Source organism: Endocarpon pusillum (genome assembly GCF_000464535.1).
Source record: "Endocarpon pusillum Z07020 unplaced genomic scaffold scaffold5436, whole genome shotgun sequence".
Lineage (NCBI taxonomy): Eukaryota > Fungi > Ascomycota > Eurotiomycetes > Verrucariales > Verrucariaceae > Endocarpon > Endocarpon pusillum.
Window position 1 is genome coordinate 87,292 of NW_006916513.1, and position 26,432 is coordinate 113,723.

Below are 26,432 nucleotides of genomic sequence, written 5' to 3' on the forward strand. Positions count from 1 at the left end.
CATCAAAGGGAAAGGAAATTGTTACACTATCCATCTCGTGAATTACTCTTGCTCTTTCTCCTGTGTGGCATTGACATCCTTGAACCTGCTGGCTGAGCTGGTAGGCTTGCATCTTGCTCCGTTGTTCGTTGGTCAACCATGATATCTGCCATGGATATTGAACAACTTGACCATGTCTCTGGTTTGGTCAGGCGTCCTTCGTTGTCAAAGACAACAACTTGACTTGTGAATAGCCTGATCCAGAACGACCAAGTTAGATACTTGAATATTGTCAAGATTTGGCCACGTTGGTGGAACCTTGGGTATGCTGATTGAATCAGGCGTGCTCGAATCCCGACTTCAGCCCTATGGTGCACAGGTTGATTTCAGTAGACAGGAAGAAAAGCACAGGATGAAGAAAAGAGATCATGCGAAGGAATCAACACAATTGGAGTAAGGGCAAAATTCATGACAAGAAGTTGGGTATTGTAACATGACATCTCTTCGAGAAGCTGGGACATATGACTCTTCATGAGCATAGATGCTACATCATCGCGGATAAGTCTAAACATGACCATAACAGCAAACATGCATCTTCGCAACATATCACAGGTTCATTACAGTACCCCTCTGGTCCATACCAGTTTCTATGCAACGGCAGGAAATGGCACCCGGGTAGCTATCTCTTGGTTGAAGGTTTACTTGCTCTCAGCTTGGTTGTTCGCAGATTGGCTCGAGCGGCTGCAGGAACGGAATGTTAGGCTCCGTATCCCTAGCAAACAGCCAGAGGCTCACGCGTCTATTTGAGAAGATGACGTCCCTCGTGGTGTCATTCCTGTGCTGGTATTCCTTTGAGGCGTACTGAGGATCCCCAACAGCGGAGACCTCATTATTTCTCCGCTCTTTGCCCTTGGCGAATGCCCTATTGTCGTCACCCCGGTTGCGACAAAGAACATTCCAGGCTATTTCCAGCTAGGCACAAGCTGATCTATGTCCTGATTATTGTGCACCGTATGGTTGTTTCTGATTGCCACTCCTGTCCCTAGACCTACACATATGTGGTATGGCAGGCCATTTAATTCGCCTTTTCTGTACGAACTATTGGCTTGGAGGTTGCTTCTTGAGCATTATTGCGACTGTAATACTGCCTCTGTTCTTTGAGCAGCAAAGGACGCGTTCTTCTACTGCAAAGTCGACTTCATCATAGCAGCACCGTGCTCCAAAGTTGGCTTTTTGGATGGTGGCATCGACTCAGCGAAGGATCGGTAGGAGCTGAGTTCCCCTTGCAGCCACAGTATGCACCCCCTCTGGTGGGTCTGGAAGATATGTCTATCCTGCATGGCGGAGACTTGGTTTAGTCTGCAGTGTCTGATACGTCGACTTGCTTCGGAGCTGGGAGGAGGCGTTGCGAGAAATGATCTTTGTAGATGTTCTCCTCGGCATCTTTCAACCCAGATTTAGAAGGATCTCTCTTCTCCAGAAACCACTTTATTCGCGAGTCTGAGTCCAAGGTATCTGTCTTCTGTTTCTCTGCTCTATTGTTGAGAAAGCGGCTCGTCTCTGCTGTAAAGGCCTGCGCTCTCTCCTCGATCGACCCTGAAAACTGCCCGGCGTTTGTAGCCTGTGCGACGCCAGAGATGACCGCCATCATAAGTATGAAGGAGGCGAACATATTCGGGCTGATATAGTTTCCTGCGTGACTTTGCTTCGCTGTTTCATTGGTGTCTCTGGCATACCATCGCTCCCAGTCCTCCCACGTAGCATTAGCGAAAGGAGAATTATCGTAGCCTTCGCCTCTACCATATGGCTTCTTGCTACCTGGCGCATAGTATCCTCGAGTGTGTCTGTTGCTTATGCGCTGGTGGCCTGCCCATCCCGCACCATGATTGTCGTATTCTCTTCTCTTGATAGGGTCGGACAGGATCTCGTTGGCCAAGATGACGAGACGATATCTCTCCAGTCTCTCACTGTGCGAGAGCTCTCTGCTAGAGATATTGTCTTCTATAATGTGTCGATCTGGATGGTAGATCTTGACTAGTTCATAGAACTTGTGCTTGGAATATGCGGTGCCTTTCTCTAGATCAAATATTTCGTAGGGAGTGGGGATTGCGGATGAAGACGTCTTGGTAGGCCAGTTCATATTGTCACGAAAGTCCGGGCCTCGTCCATGATGGACATCTGCATATGTCCGCTTGATCTGCAGCTGTGGAAGAGATCGTGCTCGTTGTTGTGGGAGGGAGGGTGGTGACGTCGACGATTGGTGGGAATGAAGGTGGTTCTGAAGACTGTAGCATGTCGACAGAAGTCCTGGTTTTTTCAACATGTTCAAGTGAATGCGAAAGAGGCCAGCCTCAGGAGGAACAAAATAGAGATGTCATATCATGTACGTAGTAGAGATGCAAAGCAGGAAGCGGGGTACCAAATGGGGCATCAATGGGGCATCAATGGTGCATTTTTGGAGAAGTTCGCGGAGTGGGAGATTTCCCGCTGCGGAGGTGGAGAAAAGGTGCTGGGAGGGAGGAAATGGAAAGCTTAACAACGTTACTCGAGAAAATGCCGCGAGATCAGGACAGGAGAAGCTCAGATCGCCATCGACGCAGAAGGACAAGGTCGACATCTTCATCACCGGAACCGTACAGAGAAAGGCGAAGGAGTAGGGAACGGCGGAGAAGAGATTCACGAGACAGCGATTCGAGAAGTCGCGAACGCGACAGAAAGAGGCGACGATACTCTTACAGCAGTGATGGATCAGAGCGAGATCGATCACGAAGTCCGCGCAGTCAGCCTAGCCGGCGATATGGGGAGGAGGAGAGACGCAGATACAGCGGTCAAAGGGATGAACATGAAGACAGCTACTTGAACCGCGCTGGTCGGTCGAGTCCTCCCGCAGATGCTCGTCGTCCGAGACCAAAGGACGATGATAGAAAGGCTTCGATGAAAGGACACAGGCCATTACCATCCCAACAAGACGCATTCAAAGGTGAATCTACAACCATAACCAAAGGGACACCCCCCGCAGAGAAGCAAAAGCCCAACTTCTCTACGACAGGCCGGCTGGCGGCAGAAAGCAACACTATCACATCCATGGATGGTCAGGCCATTGTTCTGAAGTATCATGAGCCTCCCGAGGCACGCAAGCCGCCGCCAAGCCAAGCATGGCGCATGTACGTTTTCAAGGGGTCGGAGATCATGGATACGATCGAGCTGAGTCAACGGAGTTGTTGGCTGATTGGTAGGGAGGCGGCTGTGGTGGATTTGTTGGTGGAGCATCCAAGCTGTTCAAAGCAGCATGCTGTGATTCAATTCCGGTACGTGGAGAAGAGAAATGAGTTTGGAGACAAGACGGGGAGAGTCAGACCGTACTTGATCGATTTGGAGACTGCCAATGGAACAGGTATTAATGGAGAAGAAGTCCCTGCTGGCAGATACATGGAGCTGAGGGATAAGGACATTTTGAAGTTTGCTCATTCGACCCGAGAATACGTCTTGCAACTGCCCCCCTGAGCACCATTGATAGCTCTAGGACTCAGCCACCTTCAAACTTCGCTCAGAGAATATGTCCTGCAACTGCCCCCCTGAGCACCATTGATAGTTCTAGGATTAATCCACCTGCAGATCTCGCCAGATAGCCAGCAACGGCCTGTAATGCGTGAAACCATCCATACCCATCCACATCTCAGATTCTTAATCACCATGGGTGCCCGGACCCAGCAAGTGTTTGCCATCGGAAGTTTCGAATGAATCCTTCCCGATCATCCCAGTTCAATCTCTTCCTGTCTTCTGGATGTTTTCTCCTCTCAGTCTCGTACTCGTTGCGCAATTGCTCGTCTAGTAACCTGGGCTCGTCCGTAACGCTAGCATATGACCAGTATTTGTTTGCTCCCCTGGGTAGAGGTGGTGGCAATCCCTTCTGCTTGATCTGGTTGTGTATAGCAATGAGAGCTTCCTTTGGGATGACCTGGTCTGCAATGCGAACCTCACCTCTTATTCGCCAGGCTGGTCCGTCCTCTTCCCAGATACTTTTCGCAATTACAGATAAGCCGTGGAATCGTGTCGTTTTCAACCCTCCACACCACACGCACATTCCGTATGCGCTTGCGCTTCCACCATCCTTGACTTTGGTTCGAAGCCTTGCGTCTCCGCACGGACATGTTGGCAGCTTTGCCGAACTGATTTTAGCGTTGGGAAGATATTCGAGGGTATTGGTGTGTTTGTTCTTCTTCATGTAAAGATAAGCGCGCGCCATGTCATCGGCAAATTGGGCCTGTTCCACATTGTACGCTAGCTGGCATGCAAAGCAGAGCCACAAGTCCCATACATTTCTCTCGCCAGCTGCCCGAGGGAGGCCGGTACACCTGCAACTTTTGAGCATGCGGGAATTCGTGGAAACGAAACAAGCATCGCAGATAGGTGTGACACCGAAGTTGGGAAGGCATTGTCTTGTACCACCGGGGTCCGCAAGATCAGTTGCATCACGCACGCACCGCACACACACACCACGTGTGCCATCGCAAGCGGCCTTTTTCAAGATTCTAGGCCCTTCGCACAATTTAATGATGGAGTATGGGCCGTCCCAGTTCGAACAAGGTCTCGAGAGAGAGTGCCTAACTTTGTCGCTGTAAAGACCTGCTCCCGCTTCTCCCCACCCGGGTACCTGGGCGTCGCAGCGACCGCTGAAATACTTGGAGAAAGGCGCAAGATGGTCCTGGCTGTTGATGCTGACACGGAGATTGTGACAGGTCCGCAACATCATACGTCGATCACGCCGATTGAGGTCGCGGGAGATGATTCTTCGTACTTCAGGGAACCGTGCACTGAGGACATTGGCGAGGGTGGCTTTTGCACGGCCGACAATTCCCGTTGTAGGGAAGCTGCCAAGGTCGGACATGGACAGCTTGGAGGGAGCGGCTCCCAAGTCTGGCGGACCTGTACAAGTCAATAGGTGCTGAACGAGAAAAGTGGAGTAGGTGAGACAACCTTGAGGTTGCAATATTGCCACTTGACTTCCATCATTGTCTGTACGGACGTCTCCAGCGAGGGCTGCTTCTTCACCTGGTTTCTTGATTCCAGCACGAGCTGAATCTGAAGAGTGTAGATAAATTAGTGCGGGAGGATGGCAAGGGTGGATCGGGACTACGCGACCTTGAGAGTCCAAATGTGTTGCTTTGTTCGCACGGCGATCCGTGCGCGTACCGTCGAGGAGGCCTGCTGCTTTAGCTGACCTCTTGAACCCAGTAGGGGGTGAGTCCAAGCTCGGGTATTTGTTGGCTCGTGTGTTGACCACTAAATATTTGTGAGCTTCTAAGCAGAAACCTTCAGAGTGGATGCGTAGGAGACTGACTTTTGAAATAGTTGATGACAAGTTCGAGAGACTGATGACAGCTCAGAGCTGAGATGATTCTGCAATAGAGTTGAAAGGCTACAGCCCGGGAGTGGAAGTCTGGTGAATGATAAGTATCCTGTGGTTGCAGCTTGGAGATAGAATTCTGGTGGTTGAAGATTAAGTGGTGGACAGGTTGAAGGAGGGTCACGGGTAAAAGAGCAAATTTGTAACACGGTGTGCAACACGGTGTGCAGGCTAAAAAGAAAGAAATATTCCGGAAGATCGTGGAAGCTCTGGAACTCAAGCTTGGCAAGAGTCAACGACGATGAGCTCGGTGTGTCTCAGTACGTCTCGGCATATCTCGGCATATCTCGGCATATCTCGGCACGATGACGAGGTCCTCCTCGTCTTCAGGCTTCAGCTTGGTAAGATTGATGTCGAAGATGACATGATGCCGAGAATGACTCGGATTATAGCTCTGGTACTGCAGCTTTCTTTGGAGACAACTACTCTGTATTCCTATACTGTGTATCTGTTATTTGCCCACATCATGCAGTCTAAGAGCTTGATAGTACGACTTTGCATAACTAATCAACAGCTTCTTGAACAATGGAGAAATTCTTGAGCTATTCCTCATTAACGGCGTGATCATCTTCATGTCCGATACCTCACTATGAGACTCCACGTCTTGAAAGACCTCAAGCAGCTTCGAATCCGGTGTCATGGTGGTTGATGACAGTTGAGATGGCTTGGAAACCATCAACGAGCCGTCAACGAGCGGGACGTTGTCACAAATCTGTATTCTTTAAAGATGAGCTCGGAGCTTGCATGTATTGTCTTTATATTCATTGCAACAAGGTGGTGTAGATGGCTGTGCTGCTTGAGTAAGCAATTCATATAGAGATTGCCATGGCTGACCGTCATGGTCATGTCCAAGGATATATATTTAAGTTGTATGTCGTCTCAACCCATGGTTGCCGAATCTCGTAACTGCCATATCAAGACTAGGCTAAGCAGTAGTCTAGACTGTCACTCCCTGAGCAATCACTAATATCTTTAGCAGTAGCTCAATGTCTGAAGGAACCCGGGGAAAACAATTTTTATTTGGTGGAATTGGGTAGCTTGCCATTTGTTGTTGACTATTCCTCCTCCAGGGCTCTTGTAAAATGTAGCATAGGTCTTGTACCAGGATTTTCGAGATCTGGGTCCTTCTGCTGGCTGCATAGAATGAGCAGGCTAACTACACCCCAGCCGAACCAGCCATTGCAGGCAGCCCTTGAGTGTGGCTGGTGCTGTGCTGGTGCAGTGCTGGCGCTGTGCTGGCGGTCAACATTCCTCCCCACTCAGCGCAAGGAGCATTCCATAATCTGGTTCATTCGGACGCCTGTGCTGAAGCTCCAGCTACTCGAGTCTTTGTCAAAGGAAGCCCCTTTGGCCGAAGACACCCAGGCGCCGTCTGGGCATGCACATGGCTTGTTAAGCTGTGGACGGCTGCTTTGGTTGCCAAATTGGCCTCAGTCATACCAGTGAGGTCGTTTCACAACGCATGAATTCACACATTACTCTTGAGCTGCACCGAAGAATATTGCCGATATCTCATTTTAAGCCGCTGGAGTGAATATCCACGTTGCTCTGTTTGTTTGGTGGGCATCCGGTGCTTTGATAAAGAGGAGCTTCGGTTGACCAGGGCATCAGAATGGCAGAAAATTTGTATTGCTCGGAAAGCAAATCGTCTCCCTCGACCATTCTTAGCATCGCAGAAAGGCGAAAAGGCGAAAAGGCGTGTTCTCGTAAGATGCGGAAAACTTCCATCAAGATGATCTCTTGTGGAAATGCAACAAAATGTAAACTCAATTTCTTCAATGTTTACGGTGAGGTACAGTAAGAAGTACGGGTACGGGTACAAATTTTTGCTTAGCGCTATTAATAATTTCTCAGTACTAACTTAACCATAACTCCTAACCATACGTAAACCTCCGACCATAACCATAACCATAACCTTGTAGAGAACACAGAAACACACGAAACACACTAGCCACTGCTTCCGGAATCATATTCTAAGACTGATACTTGTTCAGGCCTACTTACAAGTTTAGCCCTGTGAAGCAAGTGATGACAAACAAGTGGCAGCAGTGGCAACATTCGAACGTGGCAGAAGAAGTCTCTCAAGGAAAATATTGAGGTCAAAGCGCAAGGGATAGCCGCCAGCGTCCACTCATCTGGCCTCTGGTAATCCTGGTTACTTAGCCGTGGCGAAGAAAATATGCAATGTCCCGGCGTTTCCAACACCAATCCTCATCGGCATCGAGCGTTAAATTCGCCAAACCACAGTCTCATCCATCTCCGTCTCCAGCGTCAGCGTCACGATCGTCGAGGTTTACCCGTCCCTGCTCAACCCAACAGCAGCCTCTATCGGCACCAGGAACTACCACATCACGTTTCCGCGATCGGCCTAGCTTGAAAGACGAGATAGAAACCTCGTTCGAAGAGCCTGACCAGTCTTCTCCACGGCTGCCTTCGAGGTCACGTTTCTCATCTTCTGTGTCACAATACCGAGATGTAGATGATCTTGACGATGAGAATGAGGAGGACGATCTGAACACTAACAACCTCCCGCCGAGAAGCCACCCAGATCATTCTGGAGAGATCCAAGACGACGAGCTAGCAGACCTCGAGTTCTTGGAACGACTACGTGGGACACGAGGATCGCAATATCCCAGGCAACACGAGATAGACTCTCCTTCCGAGGACGAAACCTTCGCCACCCCCATAGCAGCACGAAAACGAAGACGGCTAGAAAACAGGACAGATCATGCCTTCAGCACCATAGATGATGTCGACCACCAGCCTGACATCTTCCCCAAGCAGCCTACCTCCAACAAAGAAAACCACAACAAGGAGCCTGCAACCACCCCTCCTGCATCCGCATCCGGCTCCGCATCCGAGTCTAACTCAGACATCTCCTCCTCCCCCCTCGCCACCCCAACCAACCCACCAACCAGCACAACAACCGCGCGATTCCGACTAAAACCAGCGCATCCACAAATCTCCACCTCGACCTCGACCTCTCTCGCACAGACAACTCCCACAGCAAAAACTCCAGGGCCTAGACCACTCTTCCGCCCGAATCCCAAGCAGCACCCCCCCACCAGCCCCTCCCTGAATGCCGAGCTCCCACCCGCATTTTCCCCCTCGCGCCATCGTGGTGGAGGCGGAAGAGCCAGAGACTACCTCACAGGCGGGGCGGCAGACACGGTCCGCAACCTGATCTTGGGGCTTGGCGTCACGGAAGCGCAGGGACAGGGACAGGGACAGGGACAGGGGCAAGGTGGTAGTAGAGGGATTGAGAGGGTGAGGGTTGCTTGCGTGCTGCGAGGAAGCTTGGGTGGGAGATGCGTCATGTTTAGGGATGAGGTGGGAAGGGGTTGGGTTTTGATCGGGCTGGGTGCTTCTGATAGGATGGGTGGCAAGGCAGAGAGGAAGAGGGTTGCTATTGCAAAGGGATGTGTGGTGGGTGTGAGGATGGGGTGGGATGTTGATCTGAGTATGGAGGGTATGGATACACAAGAGAAAGAGGAAGAGGATGGTGAAAATGGCAGGGAAGCATTATGGAAGTTAGCGGTGCTTTGGGATGTGCTGGATGCATGATCCTGGCCGGTCCTTCGGTCCCGAAACAAAGAACGATCGAGACGAGACAAAGGAAGAAGAGGCAAAATTCAACGACTCAACCACCACGACCCAACGTTTGCAGTGTTGGACTCACAAAGTAATCCCCACAAATTGCATAGCCATCCAACTTCAAGAGCAATCCGCACACCTCTCCCGTCGTATTGACCCACCACCCCCAGCGTAATAAATACCACCAACACCTCATTCCCACAAGCTCTCGCCAAACAACCCACCCAAGAATCCCGCCTTCCCCTTCGCCCCACTCTTCAAGTTCTTGACCTTGGTACTCTTCGCCACCCTCCCCTCTCTAACCTTCTCCCTCTCCTCCACCCTGCCCTTGGCATAATAATTGATAGCGCTCCTCCTGCCTCCCTGCGCCTTGCGGATCATTTCCTTTTCGTTCTCGACGGCCCCGCGTTCCGTAACCCCCGTCGCGCTGACATTACTTCCCGTGTCGGAGTTGAAGCTTGAGTTGGTGGTTGCGCGGCGGAGGAGGGCAGGGACTTTGAAGAGGGAGGACGGATTGTCGGCGGAGGATTTGGAGGTGAAGAAGGCGAGTTTGGAGCCGGAGTGGCTGTGGCTGCTGGTGCTGGTTGAGGATGAGGATGAGGATGAGGCTGAAGAAGATTGACGAAGGAGGGATAATCGATCGACCACGTTGGGTTTGCTTCTGCGCTCGGTTGCTGGGGCGCGTGCAGTAGGGAGCTGCGGTTTCTTGAATATGAGCCTTTCGTCGTCGACGATGAAGTCGGCCAGACCCTCGTCCGGGTCTTCGTTCTCCTCGTCTGCTGGTTGTAGGTGGCGGTTGAGATTGACGTAGGCTTCTGGTTCTTGGGCGTCGTCCTCTGAGGAGTCGGGGTCGTGTGTCCCATTTTGGGAGTTCGGTTCGTCGATAAGGAAAGAGACTTGTTCACGGATTTCGGCGAGGGTCGAGGGCTTGCGTTGGACGGTGCCGATTTGATTGGTTGTTCGGCGATGGGAAGGCGCTTGACGGTTTATGAAATCGGCTGTAGATGGCTCGAGAGGTCGCTTGCGCTGCGATTGATCATCGATCACTGAAATATTGGTCTGGCTGCTGGTTTCCTCGGCAGATCGTGTTTGCCACTGCGTATCTTCCTCCGTCTGTTCTACCTCAGCAAATGCTATGTCTTCGTCTTCGGCCGCATCCCGGTCTTCGATGCTTTGAAGGAAAGCCTGCTTCTTTTTGTCTTCTGCAATCTTGCCTACTGCTTCATCCTTGAGAAGTTCGCGTCTCATACGAGCAAACTCTCGTCTCTTTACCTCTCGACGTCTGGCGATGGCGTCTTCTTCGTCTGAAACATCAAGATCATCCGCAGCACCTCGTTTACGCCGCAGACCGCCGGTGGTGATGTCTTTCAACAATTTGGAGACCGCAGCTTCGTCCTGCTTTCGTTCTTTGTCACTTTGCACCTTGTCAGCAAATTGTCACGGATGCTGGTAGCACATCTAGGACTTACGCATAAAACCCTGCTAGCTTGCTTTCGTCCCCCTGGCCGAGGTTTTCGTCATTGTCAATAATGCGTCGGTCTGCTTCGTCCTCTTCGCCCTCTTCGTCATCACTTGCACCACCAAGACCAGCATACTCATCTTCTGACTCCTCCGCCGCTTCATCGACAATCTCTCTGGCATAAGATCTCGACCTGTCAAAAGCATCCTCTTGGTCCTTGGTTTTGGCTGCACGTTGCATGACCGTGAAGGCAGATTTGTCCAATCCAAGTCCACTTGGAGGATCCTCATTGTCCATGGCTTCTTCATCAGAACCAACGGCTGCCCTCCCACGCCTGAGTCTGCCTTTTCGCTGAAGTATTGGAGACTGCTCTTCTGGAGGAAGAATGACGGTATCGATGGTAGAGTGAGGTGCTGCTAGTGGTGTATCGAATCGGCTTTCCTTGAAGGGGCTCATAACGTAGCCTACATCTTGCGTAGGCACAAATGAGAACTGTGTAGATGACATGCCAGCTGGCGACTGAGGGACCGCCTGCGCTTGTGTGACTGACAGGTCAAGATCCAGTGGCTGCGTCTGGCTGGCAGGCTGGCTATCGGTAATCACATCAAATGATTCAAGTCGTGTAAGAGAGGGGACCGCCTTGAAGTTTGGAGAAGGGAGATCACGGGTCAACACGAGAGAGTCTTGTTCTTGTGTTGCGATTGCTTCGTCTTGCACTTCGGAATCCGCCATTGTGGCTGCAAACGCTTGTGTGAGACCAATCGGCAAATCGTCAGACATTTGCAATCCGGGGATCACCTTTCTTGCCGAACGTATGATAGATTGTGGAGTTTTCGTGATTTGAGGCGAGGTATGATGTTGACTATGATGCTCATTCTCGTCTTCGTCATCACTGAGGATCAGTATACGTCGTCTGCGAGCAGGAAGTTGGGGCGATTCCTTCTCCTTCCCTGACGTGTTTATGTCTTCGTCCTCTGAATGTTGGCTCTCAAAACCATTTGACTGCGCTTCATCAGCCTCTTCGTCGATCATCTCGGCCCTTTCCGGTTTTATATCCAGATCATCCTCTCTCTCGACAGCTTCTTGGTCGATATCATCTTCTTCCTCGAGCTCGTCCTCAGAACCAGAAATTGGATCTTCAAGCCCCTCATGCTCATCCTGAAAATCCGTATCATCCTCATCATCACTTTCGTCATCATCCAGCTCGTCTTTGACGAACGTACCATCTTTCTTCGCCATTTCCTTTTCACGTCGCTGAATCTCTGCACCTTCCATACGAGCTCGCTCGACCAAATCCTCAACATCCTCCTGCTCTTTCTGCCGTTGTTCGGCAGTCTGAACAAAGATACCTCTTGACCTCAGTCCTTCGAGCTTTTCTTGCCTTTCTTTCTGAGCTTGCACTCTTGCAGCTCTTCTCAACTGCGCTTCCATCTGCGCAGCATTCATTGAGGCGTGCTTGTTATCTGCGCTACCGGTTTGCAGGTGAGCCAAAGAACGAAGGATGAGGTGGGAATTCGTCTCCCTAGGTCTGGTCTGGGGCAATCTCTCGAAGACGGCGAATTTTTTGGATTTGGACTTGGATGTTACTATCTCAAGATCCGAATCAGAGTCTGCTCCTCGCGCAATTACCGCATCCTGCTTTGACCACCTCACCCGAACAGGACGCACTCGTTGTTTGCCCAGAGTTGCGACAGGCTCTTCTGCTGCGTCTGTAGTCTCATCTATGGTTGCCACCTTGGCTTTACCTTTCTCCAGCGTAGTGGGCTGCGAAGTCAGGAGGTTTCTCATCTTAGGAGGCTCTTCACATCCCATGGTCATAGCTGCTACAGCTGGCTCAGCAGAGCCCTGTAGTTCCGTGACTGGCTGGTTGTCACCTTCGGAAGGCAAAGGGCTTGTAGGAGGTGTTTGTTGTTCCTTCACACCTTCGGCATCTGAGGCAGGAGCAGAACTGGCCGTGGCAGAAGCATGGCCTGTCTCTGCTCGCTGAACAGCGCCGGGTCCTGGTGTGATCAGATTAAACCTTGCCAGTAAGCTCTCCTTTGTGATTTTCTTTTTCGTCCTGGCTTGATGTGCCAATTGCATGCTGCGGCTCATGCGTTGAGTTTCTCGGCTCATCTCCTCAAGCGCCCTTTTACTAGCTTTCCTTGTAGGTCGAGCTTGCTGCGTCAATCTATTTCCGATACTACGATCGGAGTCGTCACTCTCATCTGATTGAACATCGAGCGTAACCGCACCTGCATTGGACGATCCCTTTGACCCGGCTTTTTTCAACTGTGCTATCCGTTCTGCTCGTTTGGCTTCCTCTGCGGCTTCCCTAGCGAGTCGCTGCTTGCGGTGCTTTTCCACTAGAGCGAGAAATTTGGATCCGGATTGTTTCAGAGGTTCTTCCGGAAGCTGGTCAGAGTCTGAAGCATCGTGATGCTCATTACCAGAGGACGCTCTCCTTGGTAGCTTGGCCACTGAAGGGGAAGGGAAGAACAAGGGCGACGGTGATCGCATTCCTTGACGCGAAGGATGGTCTTCCACAGCAGTATCCCTCCTTTGTAAAAGTCTTCTTCTTGGTGCAGCACTTCGCAATTCATCCCCACTGCTCGCTTCTTCTAAAGTCTTTAAAGGTATATTCGTTGGTGTCGAAATCTGCGCGATTTGATCCTTGATGCGAGCATAGGCATTAGCCCCAGAGTCTTCATCAGACGATGTAGGATTATCGTTAATCGCAGTTGCCTGCATTCGTGCAGCTAGATGACCTCTTGGTCTTCGTGAAAGCACCTCGTCTTCCGATGCTTGGTCTTGAGCTTTGAATTGCTGGGGGCTTCTAATGTAGTGATTAACGTTGTTCTGCCCGGGTTCAATGGCCTTGTCATGCTCCATTGAAGTTCCTACGTTCTTCGCAGATAGATTTTCATCGGAATCCGAGTCGTTGAATTGGGCTAGCAGGGCTTTCACTTTTCGGCCAGGTGTAAGCATGGTGATATCGAGCTGGTCATTTTGTGGTGATAAAGAAGGCGAAGACAAGTTGGCGGTAGATGTATCCATAATTCCTCGCGTAATAGTCCGAACCTCGTCCACAGAATTGAATAGATTATTGGGACGAGGATATCAGTATTGCATGTTGTGGTTCTCACTGTGGGGAAAGCCTCGCGTTAGGGGACGCGATGCCCAGAAGTGCTTTACGTAGTAGTACGCGTTCGATCACGCTAAGACATCATTGGTTAGTAACCAGCTACCATCAACCACGTCCTACTCGGGTACTACTATCTACTACGTACTATGTTAGATACCGCACGCTCACCATGAGCTTTCCGAACCTGCGGATTGAGATCAGAAGCTTCTCAATGGAATTTGCATCAAAGCTGCTCTTCCAACTGCAACACTCTTCCTCCTAGCTTTCATTCAATAATTCTAAATCCAGCAACGCACAATGGCTGACTTTGCATCTCCATCCTCCTCAAAAGTGTCCGTCCTGTTCGTCTGTTTAGGCAATATATGTACGTCGTCCCCGTACCAGTATCCACGCCAGTCCTCCCTCCACTCGTGACTCAACTCCTTCTCCGACCTCCCACTGACTTTTCCGCAGGCAGATCACCAATGGCCGAAGCAGTCTTCCGCTCCCTAAGCCACAACCTCCCACCAACGAATCCCACCTCACCCTCCTCCTTACAACTCCCAACCCAACCACACCCCCAAATATCCTACATAGACTCCGCCGGAACGCTAGCCTACCACGCTGACTCCCCACCCGACCCCCGCACCGTCTCCACCCTCTCATCCCACAAAATTACCAACTACAACCACAGGGCACGAAAGATAACCGCCCAGGACTTCGAGAAGTTCGATTATATCCTCGCTATGGATTCTCAAAATCTGGCTGATCTCAAGGCTTTGAAGGGTAGGGTCGATCGGAAGAAGGGTGGGGCAGCGAGTAAGGCGAGTGTGAGGTTGTTTGGGGAGTTTGGTGGGCGAAATGAACCAACTGAGTTGGGTGAGGAAGTGATCGATCCTTATTATGGTGCAGATGATGGGTTTGAGGTGTGTTTTGAGCAGGTGAGTAGATTTTCGAAGGCTTTCTTGAGGGAAGTGGTTGAGAACGGGACGGAGAAGGAGGAGGAGGACGCTGGTGGAAGTCAGGAAGAGTTGTGACATGTGCATCTTGGCTTATATTGGTATGGGTTATGATATTTGTAGATGTGTGATTAGCGATGGCGCTGGGAATAGAGGGTCCTTTAGAGTCTTGAATATTGGAGATGGGGGTGTTTGAAGCTTCTGAATATGCTCCATGCAGCAGCATCAACATCATCAACAGCACCACTACCAATTGTTCCACCGTTCTAACAGCTCAAGGATACACTATCCTACCTAATAAAACCCATATGACCTATGATACTTTACCACCGACAAAACCCTCAGCTTTCCAACATCTTGAACTTTGTGAGCTACATCTTCCGGCATATGAACCACCTAACTCTCCACCGAACCCCGCTTCAATTCTCGACGAGGCCATCAACATGGATGTTAATGGCTGCATTGACTCTGAACCAGGTACGCGTCCAGATTTAGAGATCGAAATTGTCGTTTCTGTTAGAGTTGTTTCCATTCCAAGCGTAACTAGCGCTGAGTTCGGACTCGGCATAATGTTGGCCATCACAGCGTCCACCGAGGGAGATAGTGGTTGGAAGGAGTGTAAGTGGCGGCTTCGATGGTGTTGAGGGAGATCACTACGTGAGTCTTTTCAAATCATCGATATCTGTCCTGAACGATGCCGGCTTTGGGCTTTTAGTCATCTCTGCTAGGAGGGAAAGCTTCATAAGGTCATGATGAGGCCGGTGTTCTTTGGACTGGGAAGATGATAATATCGACGTAATAGGGTGATTGGAAAGGGGCTAGTCTTGGCGTCCCAATTTCAAATGCTTAGAGTACTACCTAACTAGTACTAGGAGTGCGTAAAGCACTGCAACTGTTTCCTTGGCCAATGTACTCTGCTACTAACGCCAACGGAAGCATGTATTGATCATGAACTTGATCTATGGGATCGAACGAGTTCCTCCCTTCTAGAACTTCAAGTATCTTGTGACAGTGGCTAGCAAGCGTGCCCGTCTTCGGTGGTAACTATTTTTGCTGCCTACCATAAAGCCTAGCGACCAGACATCAACCGGAAGGCTCCAAGAAAGCTTCAGTAGCACCTCTGGAGCTCGGCTTTCGAAGACTGGGTCTCGATCTAGACATGCAGTTGACGGTACACGCTGTCGTATACGCCCGACGCTAACTTCCCGACAGTCCATTAATACGAGGGATGGTAATTTGAGCTAAGCACTGACCTTGTCGTAGCATGTTCCACTGCCGGCCTTTGAACGGCCATACAATAGATTGCCCTGCAGGTACGAGGTGATAATGATTCGTCCACGATGTGGGAGAAAATCTCGTACTGACCGTACAAAGCGGCGCTTGTGCTGCCAGCAATCTTGGCGGCTACGCATTCGGAAGTGACCTCAAAGCTTTGTGCATAATAGAAGCCATTTGCAGCTCAAACCATGCTATGAGTGTTTCCCTTCAGTTGAATAACGAGGGCATCCAGCGCTAAACAATGCTTTCCACTTGATCCAATACAGGGTTACGCCATCATGTTCACGCCTATCCGAAAACGCTATGCACGTGGGACAGGAGACTGCCCGAGACTTCTGCTTGGTACCATTGTGCATGCGGCTCGAACATTGAAGGAATGACCCGGTGCTTTTCCGGTTGGCTATCCAAAACAGCCTCGACGTTTTGGTCCCCGAAGTCGCTCGCAGACATCCATCGATCAGGCGTCCGATGGTCATGATTCTATCGTCTCAATAACTCCAGGCTAGGGACTGTTGGCCCATGTGTCGTATCTATTGTGCGGAAGTCGAAAGACTGCCGCTCGACCTTGTCGCATCCACCTGGTGTGGCAACCTGATCATTCGATGTATGTTCTATGCTCATGTGGCCAAAATTCTGTTCGAGATACCATCGCATCAAGACACCAAAACAGCCATCACCGACATCAGCGACTCCGCCGGAGAGAACTGGGTCGTCCTAGAAGCCATGAAATTACAGAGAAATTCACCTTGACGTTTCGCGATCAACTTGACTCTTGAGCCGCAACTTGGTCACCCCCAAAGCCTTGTGGGAGCAACTCGACTAAGTATCCATCCTGTGTCTTTTCTTAGCGAGGGCCTTGCACTCAATGTGAATTGGGAGCTGATGACAACTTACGGGATCTTGAACATAGGCGAAGTTGGCGAAGATTTGCTTGAAAACCGGGTGGATTTCGCTGTCGGTACCCTCGACTTCGATACCAATACCTTGCTCATTCTCCCAAGCAGTGATAGGTATGCTCTGTCGAGTTGAAACACCGATATCCTTGATGACTGGGACGCCATTCACTTTGAGTCTCTCCAACGTCCTTGGCAGATCCGGAACACTAAAACCTAGGTGACAAAAACCTAGATTCGGGGGCGTATTGCCAGAGCTATAGAAGCCCTCTGGTTGTTTCTCAGATCCGTGGATATGGAAAAGCTCTAAGAGGCCCACGGTGTCTGGAATCGAGGTCTCCTTGCCAAATTTATCAAGGTTTTCACGGTGTTGGTCCGTTGATGGATAGCCCAAGAAGTACACTGTCATAGGTCCGGTATTGGTAACGAAGACGGTGCGCATGCCCATGAGATTGATGTAAAAATGCAGTGATTTTTCCGGATCGCGCACGCGAAGGCAAAGATGATTGAGCTTGAAGCCAATGGTGGGAGCATCAGCTGGTAAGGGAGGGTCCGTGTTAAGTCCATTAGGTAGCGGAATGCCATGTGGAAAGCGAGGCATCGTGATTGATATTCAGGTTGGTAGTTTAGAGGGAATCGATTCTTACACCGAGTAATGAGTTTCGATAATCAGCAGGCTGCTCATATTGAAGCAAATGGGACTTTGCTTCTCTTTGCAGGGGGTATATATAAGAATTATTGAAAGGTTAGGCTTACCAACATAGCTACAGATAGTTAAATGCTTTGTAATACAGATGCTTTGTAATTCATTCAGGTTATTAAGGTTCCAATCCTGGCTTAAAGCCTGTTAGTTGCGTATGCTTACTCTTCGGGCTGTTTCAGTTTGCGATTACCGCCTACGCTACTGCGGTATCAGGCAGAAGTACTCCGCATTGTTAGCATGATGACTAGCACTAGTACATCGCCATACACTCTTCCAAAGGCTTCGTTTATGATCATCCACACAAATCACCTGAACTGATACCACTTAGCTTGTATAGTATTAGTCGTTTCGCTCAGTACCAGTTCCGCCGCCAAGTTACTAGCTTTGAGCTAACAATACTCCTACCTGATACCGTAGTAACAGTCGATAGAGACGGCTTTCCGTGCAATACCAGCAAGTACGCAACGTCAAGTGTCTGCTGCCGAACATTCGAAGCGTGCCTCGCCGACGGCACATGCTACACGCGGTGGGATTCAGTGATCTATCGGAGAAGCTGCACCGATCCAACCTTCCAAGATCCCACCTGTCCCAGACCGTGTCTATCAGGTGAGAGATCCATCCTATCGCTTCAGAGCCTAGGGCATACCTTGACTTAGTCGCTAACCTCTCCTCCGTTCATCAGTTGGCCGAGATGCCCCCATGAGCCTCTTATAGTGCTCAACCAGCACCAATCCAACCTACTGCTGTGCAGCCACAGACGCATCGTGCTGCAGCGATAACGAATGTCTTCAATTTCATTCCCGGCGCCATTGTGGGCGTGGGCAACAGGTCCAGGATGCTTGGTACGATTGCGTCGGCTTCGACCAGCGCTGGCCGGACCATCACGACGCTGGCATCGATAACGCAAACGCTGGCCGCGATCACGCCATCTTCAAGTCCCTCCACACCTGATGAACAATCCAGGCCTCCTCCTTCGAGCGGGTCAGGAACGGGCCGTGTTGTTGGGCTTGCTGTTGGTATACCCTTGGGAATTATTGCAGTTGCCACGGCGGCCACTGCGGGATTCATGAATAGACTCAAAAGTGAGCGAAAACAACAAGTGCAAACGGAGCAGAAGCTGAATGCAGAAGCACCTAATGTCCTTGCGAAACAAGAATTTGAGAGCAAGATGTATCTCCCCGAGCTGCTGTCAGCAGCTTCTGCGAATCCTTGAGATAATATTACATCAAATGTGACGTGGATCGTATTTCGAGGGACCTCAGGCTTCCAAAGCTGAAGCTACTTTTTCCAGAATTGAGAAGTACGAAACTCTAGATGCAAAATGAGATATGGTGTTAGTAACAATAGACCTTCCGCATATTGTAACCATTTTGTGTAATGGATAAACTTATTGACGAACCCTCGTTTCGAGCTGCCAAAAGATGTGTGGGCTTGTAAGGTTGATTGCTGCCACTTTTTTCTTATCTTCTTCTTTCTTCTCGGGCAACGTCTGTCACCCAAGTAATTGGTGTCAGACAAGGACTTTGAAATGACCTGGATGTGCCTCCATCAGCATGCCAGCTTCTTTATTGACATGCCCCGGCGGGATCTCGAAGTGTATCGTGAAGGATGTTTGTACTAGCTGCTGGAGAAGGTGAGCCTTCTACCAAAACCTGGACACAAAAGATTGGCGGCTGACAAGTTGCTGGCCTGCAAAAGGGACGGAACCAAGATGCGTGATACTGCTAATGCTACCCGAGATGAGTCTTCTGCAGGTGTTTATACAGAGATAGTCGAGCGCGAAACAGAGACATTCTTCGATAAGGACGGATAAGATGACAGCAGATATTTAGCAGTGGATAGATGGCCAGAATCTCATGATAGAATAGTCTAGGACTAGTGTAGAAATAAGTTGCTATATTATGACAGATTACTCCGTACTCGTGTCACCTTAATACGCAATCTGTCAAAAAGTCTCACATGACCGAAATCATCTCTATACTTACTACGTACTCAGTGCTGCCGGAAAGTGTGTCTCTTCTTAATTCGGTTTAGCTCCCCACTACTCGGCCACGTCAACTTCTAGCGAATCAACGGGCAATTCAAACGGTTGTATCTCAATAACAACTACTCGAAATTTGTTGCCCTTTAGCTTTAACAAGCAGCTATAGCGATGCCTCCTCATCATGGCCGAATTCCGTACGATTAATGCGTTGCTGTTGTTGTCTTCCGACTTTTACTAACCTTGAAATTCACCGAAATTGTTAAAAAACTCAAACTCGAAATGGAGGTCTATGTTGTTGTACAGAAATGTCTGCCTTACTTTTCACTACAATACAACGGGACAGTATTAGCGATGCGGGGGTAACATCAAGAACTCACAACACTTATGAAACGCATAGTAGGCTATTGCTTAGGATCACAATCCCCTATCCCTGTCGTGTGCTGTATGAACCAGGACACCCTGTCACCACTCGAAGTCCTTTGGCGTCAGGATTCGCAAAGCAATGCCTCCTGGAGGGGGCATCCAACTCTTGTGGCCTCTCATGACTTACTGTTTTCATATTGAAAGACCCAGGGTGCTCTAATAAGCGCACCCGTAAGCAGTACCGACTATGTACTCCTTCGAATTGTGTTGTACCACGCCTGTGGTTTCAAGGATAAAGGCCTCCTGCATTCAAAACCCGCTTGGAGCAGCAAAACCCGCTTGGGGCAACAAAGCCCGCTTGGGGCAGAAAAGCCCCGTTACGAACCTATATCACTTAAAGGAAGGACTGTGCCGTTTCCGTACTCTGTGAAGTACCATTTCCATATTGGATACTCTAATGTACACATTAGTGGCACTGATAACAGTCAATCATTTTATTGGTTGAGAGACATGGTATGTGCAGGTGTATTAACCCTTTGACGCAACTCACAAACAAGTAGGAGTTGAATTATCATGAACATGATCCACGGAGTGCGCCCGAAATGATTGAGAGAAATTCGGCTGCCAATCCACCTCAGGATTTCTATGAGTGCTCTGACAAAAACCACGATCCGAATATAGCGTTAAAGACACATTTTGAAGTTCAAACAGCAACCACAACCAAGAGAAGTCGCAAGAAGACATTGCTATGGATCGCTATGGCAGCTACGTTGGTAGTAATTCTTGCCGCAACCGTTGGAGGCGTCCTCGGAAGTAGGCGCAATAGTGAGAAAAATTCCACAAATTAAGCTTTCCCACAGATAGCATCCAGTCTGTAACCCTAGCTAACCACCTTTCAGCACCCACAGCTCTTCAGGCGAAGCTGGCAGCTTGGTCTCTACAAGTGGGTCGGCGTCAAGACCAACGGCTTTTAATGTGCCGGGAAACAGTGACGGTGTACCCGGACAGAGTACGGTGAAAGATGCATGGGCATTCAACGGTACCAGCCTAGCTTCTTTTACGTTCCCTACAGCGGAAGACACCGCGAGCACGAACTACGTCGTCTTCTCTCAGAACTCCAATGGAGATTTACGAAAAGTTGTGTACAACAACTCACGGTGGCAAGTCTCTGAGTTCATCAGAGATGATGCTCTTCTAGGCACACCGATCGCTGCATACTGGAGAGGAGAGGACTTCCAGCATCTATTTCACCTATTCCTACCTCGACAAAAATAGCGTACTCCAGGAGCTGCGAGGAAAGCATGCGAGTAACAGCTGGCTCAATGGTACACTAGGCCAACTAAGTGCAACAAGCTCTGCGTCGCTTGGTCTTACAGTCCAATTTCCTAGTGCCTGCCAGAATGTTGGCATAGCCTGGTTGACGTATCACATAGGATCAAGGAACGAGGCACGAGTACTCTTGCACAATAGGGATTTGGACACTTGGAGTGTCAGGGACACTTTCTCAGATGTCAAGGCAGGAGCAGCATTTCTGGGGCACTACGATATTGAAGTGTTGAGGTTTTATTATGTTTCATCCGAGAGTTCCGGCTTCAAGAGCGGATCTGCTTGGATTGTTGCTCCAATTTGACCACAGCTGGGTGGAGAACAGGTGAGTCCCAATGGTCTTGTCCATCATTTGATTGTCTCCATATCAAGTTCAGCTCTTATTAGCTAACTTTGTGAAGTCCTCATCGGCCCAACCATAAGCTCAACAGAAGCGGGTCTTGGTGTTTACAATGTTGGGCCCCCCGCATGTTATATTATCTCGATTTAAACAATACCATACGTGAGTTAAACAATACTGGTGTGTATCCAAATGAAGTATGGATCGAGAACGCCTCCTCGACCAAGACCCTCGGAAATACGGGGCAAGCGGCTAATCCCAATGATACCGCTAAGCCGACAGGTCTGGCTGTCGCCACAGGTATACCGAACGGAAAGATGTCTATGTCGACCGGCTTTCGAGGAATAATATAGTAGATATGGCTGTTCTATTAAGCAAGTAGTACGGAAATTATAGTGATAGTACGGAACAGCGAAGAAGCAGGTTGCTGGGGAGACCCTGCAACGATCCCAATTGCACGGTAGTTTGAGAAGGTCATCTTCTCAATGCTTAGGAAGTTAAAATATGTCGCCACATAGTGAATACACGAACAATCCGGTCATGACATTTTGAATGGATCACATCATTCCGTGGCTTTACCAAGGTAGGCTGGGCATGGTCCCTTCCAGTTGCGATCGTCCTCTGCTGGCCTATCTTTATGACAAGTAAACGTCAGTTCAATTTATCATTTTGGGGCTAGGCATGTTACATCTGAGTTAATAATACCTAGCAATTCATTACAAGTGGACTCTGAATGTTTCTCAGTTTTATTGATCACCAATAAATCCCTCCTCATCTGGTCAGTGAAACTGGGGATGCAGCTGCATCTGAAAACTCAATGTTCAATGCAGGTTTCTCCAAGTAGCAACTGCAACCAGCTATAATGTATGAATCCTGCCACGAAACCGCAGAATGTAACCTGTACAGGCAGATACCACCAAACATTGACCGATAACTCCGCGCCTGCAAAGACACCTTGCTGTGTGAAATCGTGGCTTCAGGCTATCCCAGTGGTGCATCACCACGCGTTGCATTGGTCAATTCGTGAATGCTTGTGCCTTGAATTGTAGCGGAGCGGGCTAAGTAAGTCAGGTATGGACAGGACTGGGTCGGGCCGAATTGTTGGATCTTTGGCCCAGCTCGCACACCTGGTGCCTCTTAAGGAATATAGATTGTAAGCTATTAGCTGAATAAGAATGATTCTCTGAGTTCGAGAACTTGGATCAAGTATACTGAATAGTCAACTACAGAAGTTTTCATTGACAACGTCCATTAAGACAAATTTTGCTACTCAATACCATTTTCCTTCCCGTCCCAGTTTTCGCTCTCTGAATCGTACAAGACAAAATTCTAGAAGCAGAAAGCGAACCACCAATCCTAACTCATACTTAGTAAGGATCCCACTCCAGTCTCTTCTCCAGCAGAAATGATTCCACGGGAAGACCACGCCAGACCTTTTTACCATTCTCTTCCTTGAAAAAGTCGGGCTCAAAGCTGACCTCTGCCCAGCTATGGAACAGCTGGCGCCAGTAGCAGACTTCGGCAGCTGGTGTCAAATAACGCTGACGGAAAGTCCTCATGTTGTTTAATGCAATCTGTTGGGCTTCATCGTCATGTTCTTCAAGCCAGCTGATCTTTTCGCCCAGATCTTTGAAGTCGCGGTCAACTTCGACGTAATTTTGCTCAGGCCCCGTTGACCGCATTAGTGGTTGATGATGCTGGATCCAGTCCATCTTGTGTGCAACGATAACACTCGTACAACTCTGGAGGTATTTGAGCCGGCCTGAGTAGGAATTGCCCTCTGTGTGTGCCAGGTACTTGTATTGACAGTGTTCTGGCATAGATTTAAGATCATGAGTCATGCTGTCTTTGTCTTTCCACTTCAGAGCCTTCACATCTGCCCAGGGCTGGTCCTGGGTGACCTCGATGAGCTTTTCTCGCAGTGGCAGGTCCATTGTCGCACCTCGCCACAGCAGTTTCTGAAACTTCCTGCCCCACGACCATCCCTCCATGCGTTCCTCCCACGCGGCTTTCATCTGGACTTCTTTCATACTGCCAACTTTTGTCTCGGGCCAGGACCAAAAGCCAAAGTCCGGAATAAGCCAGATATTGGTATCTTCCGCGCGTCGAGCATATCCCCACAATGGAACAGACTCTATTCGATCATCTGTGTTGAAGGCGAATTCGATATTAGGAAGCCGCTCGGGCGAGGAAACAATGGCTCGATGCAGAGCTTGAAGCGTAGCAATCCCCCGAGAGTATATACTTCCTTGAATAGCAATGACGTAAAGCTAAAAATCACGGTCATATTAGTATATGTTTACAGTACACTACATCAGACCTAGCCGTACCTGCTGGTCATAGATCATAGCACGAATGTATCCGTTTCGGGGTGTTATAGAATCAATCTCATCGAAAGATATCCGCCGAAGCAATCTGTCTTCCTTTGGCCGCGTTATCTCCTCGAAAAGACCTGGGAAAGCCTGCTCGCATTGGGATGAATCGAGCATCAGGTTGTCTTGGTCTCTGTTATAGTCCCATGTCCCATCGAACACCTTCTTTCGCTCCTTTATATGGTTCAAATCAGGAGATGATGGAATCAACGCACGGTGTGGCACACGATACCACACGAAAAGCGCTATTCCCAGCAAGAGAGTGGTGAAGAGAATTGTCGAGCGACGTTTTAGTACAACCAATATAATCTCATAATTACCACGATGCGACTGTGTCGGCTGCGGCATTCTGATGAAATAATCAACTGGGAATCAATATCACTGTTATCGAAGAAAGAAATCAAGCTTTTCAGCCTTGGTTACCTCGGGAGGTTCTCAAGGCCATTGAAGCGTCTTAGAGTGACTTCACACCTGTGGAAGATAAATTTGACGCGCCGCCTTCCGCGGATTAGAGTTGACACTAATGCAAGCTGAAATGATGCGAGCCGAATTGCGCCAAATATGGTACCCTTGCGTACCTTATTAGATGAAACCACAAAACGGGAGGGGCAGAAAGCAGACTTGCCAGGGATAGGCTTTGTTGGGCGTCTAAGCTGTAGAGCGGCTTTAGACCGAGATCTGTGTTGATACAGTATGATACCGTGCATATTACCCCCCATGACCCCGTAAAGATATGTATCAGAATGCGCCACAGGGAGTGTCAGAATTCAACCGTTTCTGCGCCGGGAGTTGTTGCTTGCTCGGCTACTACGTAGTAAATAATAAAATCTCATCGTTCAGACTTTAGAGACAGGAAAGCGGATTCAACGTAATCTCTAACACCGTGTCATTAATGTGCTCTTGCTGAGACTTGAAGTCGAGTTACGTGCATGACTGAAGAGTAGTTATGAGGCTGAGAAATGTAGATCTCAGTGGTCGCCTTATGCGTCAAACAAAATCTGCATCAACAAGGTACTAGATAAGGAATGCCAACGCAGTGGCACTTAGTGACGGGCTGGATCAGGGATTACATCATGCTGTAAGTAACCAATACGTGGTCTCAGTTGAGGCATTATCAAAGTAAAAACTTGTTTTAAACCAATTATTCTCGCTTATTAGACCGGATATTTTTAAACATTCAAACAATTAAATCAATTTAGATGATGTAGACATATATGATATTCGAGAGATGATTATCTTAATTGAAAGGACCAACGAGCTTGCTGTTGTCTTTCTAGCGGCGCAAATTGCAACTTCATCTTTGCTATCTTAGCATTCAACGGCAGCATGCCTAAGCTATTATCCCCTACCAGCTTATCTAGAGCTTCGTCACAAGTTTTGCATAAAATGCTTGAGAATGAGGTACTCTGACTCATGCCGTTGATCCTAAAGGCATAGACCCCAACCATTGTAGCGATGAGGCTACAGGAAAAGCTTGCAAAGTACGGTAAGAGGAGGGCCAATTTATTATAAGCAATAGATATTGACAGGGGATGAGATTGTGAGGGTTGTGTCATAGATGGAGGGTCTATATAAAGGTTAGCGCGCTTCATTAAGCAGAAAGAACACAACAGGCGTACGAGAGCACTACGAGCTGAATAAGCTCATTATGATGTTGACAGAGAATTCCTCTAGAAGGTCCTCTAGTGGCCTGAAGAGCCGTTCGGTACCAACGCCTGGGTCATTAGCTAGTTGAGATGTGAACATGGGACGTATATCTGAACTAAAGACGAGCCCAGTCACTTTGATACCAGAAAACCAGCCAACAGCATCGCTGGTATTGTCAAACAATAGGCTCCCTTTGAGCATGTCTGATATGGGATCCATCCAGCTCTGGTATGACATAGAGGAGGGGACGTCTCTGAGGTCGGTAGTGCTGTCAGGATATTTCACAGGATTGATGAATTCCAAGGTATTTCTCACAGATTGAACGTTGTTTTCGAGGAGAAAATTGAATGGAAGGAGGTATTATAAAGCGCACATTGAATGTATTTGTCGTTCAGTCCGGTATAGAATGACATTACATTGGAAGTAGTGTTAGAGAAGTTGTAGACTTCGACAATGCTCGAACTGCTCGCCTGTGGACGGTCAAACCATTCTGGTGTACACTTAAAAGAAGGTCCGTAGAAGTCGACTAGGTATGTGACTGATGGGAACGGTGGACTCATAGGAATAATATCCACATTGACGGCTGAGGCATGCACAAGACGTTCTATGCCTGAGCCTTTGCATTCCCGTTTATTAGAGAGTAGTGCATATCTTTGGCTGTCATATACAGGTATAGGTACTTGTGCTCGTGCTTGTACAGAATGATTGTTAAGGGCTGGACGCACTGAAAGCGAGGCAGGCGGCAAGATTGTCATGGCCAGCGAGAGAAACCTATATGGCAGTCAGCCCATTCAATTTTGAATATGGACACACGAAGCCATTGCCGTCTAGACCGAATCTCAAGGCAATTATAGACTGCAACCCAAGCTACTTACCAGAGTAGAACTGTTATAATAGTCCCAGACAAGTTTTTGAGCCACATCTCTCTGTTCAAAAGCGCGAAGATATCGTGGTGTAGTCCCCAGTCTTGTATGCGTACTTTTCATCCATATTATAAGGGATTCCAATTTCAGTATGAATAATAA

The 26,432-nt window shown here is 49.0% G+C and overlaps 8 protein-coding genes across 8 annotated transcripts; 3 read left to right on the forward strand and 5 right to left on the reverse strand.

The window, feature by feature from the left end:
• Positions 1-1,333: 1,333 nt before the first annotated feature.
• On the reverse strand, positions 1,334-2,302 carry EPUS_07052 (uncharacterized protein; the record flags this gene model as incomplete). The annotated part of the gene is made up of 1 exon (XM_007806385.1): positions 1,334-2,302. The coding sequence occupies one exon, from the start codon at positions 2,300-2,302 to the stop codon at positions 1,334-1,336; it is 969 nt and encodes a 322-aa protein (XP_007804576.1).
• Positions 2,303-2,532: 230 nt separating this feature from the next.
• Positions 2,533-3,483, forward strand: EPUS_07053 (uncharacterized protein; the record flags this gene model as incomplete). Its single annotated transcript, XM_007806386.1, has 1 exon — positions 2,533-3,483. The coding sequence occupies one exon, from the start codon at positions 2,533-2,535 to the stop codon at positions 3,481-3,483; it is 951 nt and encodes a 316-aa protein (XP_007804577.1).
• Positions 3,484-3,667: 184 nt separating this feature from the next.
• On the reverse strand, positions 3,668-6,026 carry EPUS_07054 (uncharacterized protein; the record flags this gene model as incomplete). Its single annotated transcript, XM_007806387.1, has 5 exons — positions 3,668-4,905; positions 4,957-5,061; positions 5,173-5,262; positions 5,321-5,379; positions 5,944-6,026. 5 exons carry the CDS (start codon positions 6,024-6,026, stop codon positions 3,668-3,670), a joined length of 1,575 nt encoding a protein of 524 aa, XP_007804578.1.
• A 1,544-nt stretch (positions 6,027-7,570) lies between these two features.
• Positions 7,571-8,950, forward strand: EPUS_07055 (uncharacterized protein; the record flags this gene model as incomplete). The annotated part of the gene is made up of 1 exon (XM_007806388.1): positions 7,571-8,950. The coding sequence occupies one exon, from the start codon at positions 7,571-7,573 to the stop codon at positions 8,948-8,950; it is 1,380 nt and encodes a 459-aa protein (XP_007804579.1).
• A 222-nt stretch (positions 8,951-9,172) lies between these two features.
• On the reverse strand, positions 9,173-13,475 carry EPUS_07056 (uncharacterized protein; the record flags this gene model as incomplete). Its single annotated transcript, XM_007806389.1, has 2 exons — positions 9,173-10,394; positions 10,450-13,475. The coding sequence occupies 2 exons, from the start codon at positions 13,473-13,475 to the stop codon at positions 9,173-9,175; spliced, it is 4,248 nt and encodes a 1,415-aa protein (XP_007804580.1).
• Positions 13,476-13,860: 385 nt separating this feature from the next.
• On the forward strand, positions 13,861-14,579 carry EPUS_07057 (uncharacterized protein; the record flags this gene model as incomplete). The annotated part of the gene is made up of 2 exons (XM_007806390.1): positions 13,861-13,927; positions 14,017-14,579. The coding sequence occupies 2 exons, from the start codon at positions 13,861-13,863 to the stop codon at positions 14,577-14,579; spliced, it is 630 nt and encodes a 209-aa protein (XP_007804581.1).
• A 1,680-nt stretch (positions 14,580-16,259) lies between these two features.
• On the reverse strand, positions 16,260-17,273 carry EPUS_07058 (uncharacterized protein; the record flags this gene model as incomplete). Its single annotated transcript, XM_007806391.1, has 2 exons — positions 16,260-16,493; positions 16,674-17,273. 2 exons carry the CDS (start codon positions 17,271-17,273, stop codon positions 16,260-16,262), a joined length of 834 nt encoding a protein of 277 aa, XP_007804582.1.
• A 5,482-nt stretch (positions 17,274-22,755) lies between these two features.
• On the reverse strand, positions 22,756-24,108 carry EPUS_07059 (uncharacterized protein; the record flags this gene model as incomplete). Its single annotated transcript, XM_007806392.1, has 2 exons — positions 22,756-23,658; positions 23,719-24,108. 2 exons carry the CDS (start codon positions 24,106-24,108, stop codon positions 22,756-22,758), a joined length of 1,293 nt encoding a protein of 430 aa, XP_007804583.1.
• Positions 24,109-26,432: the final 2,324 nt, after the last annotated feature.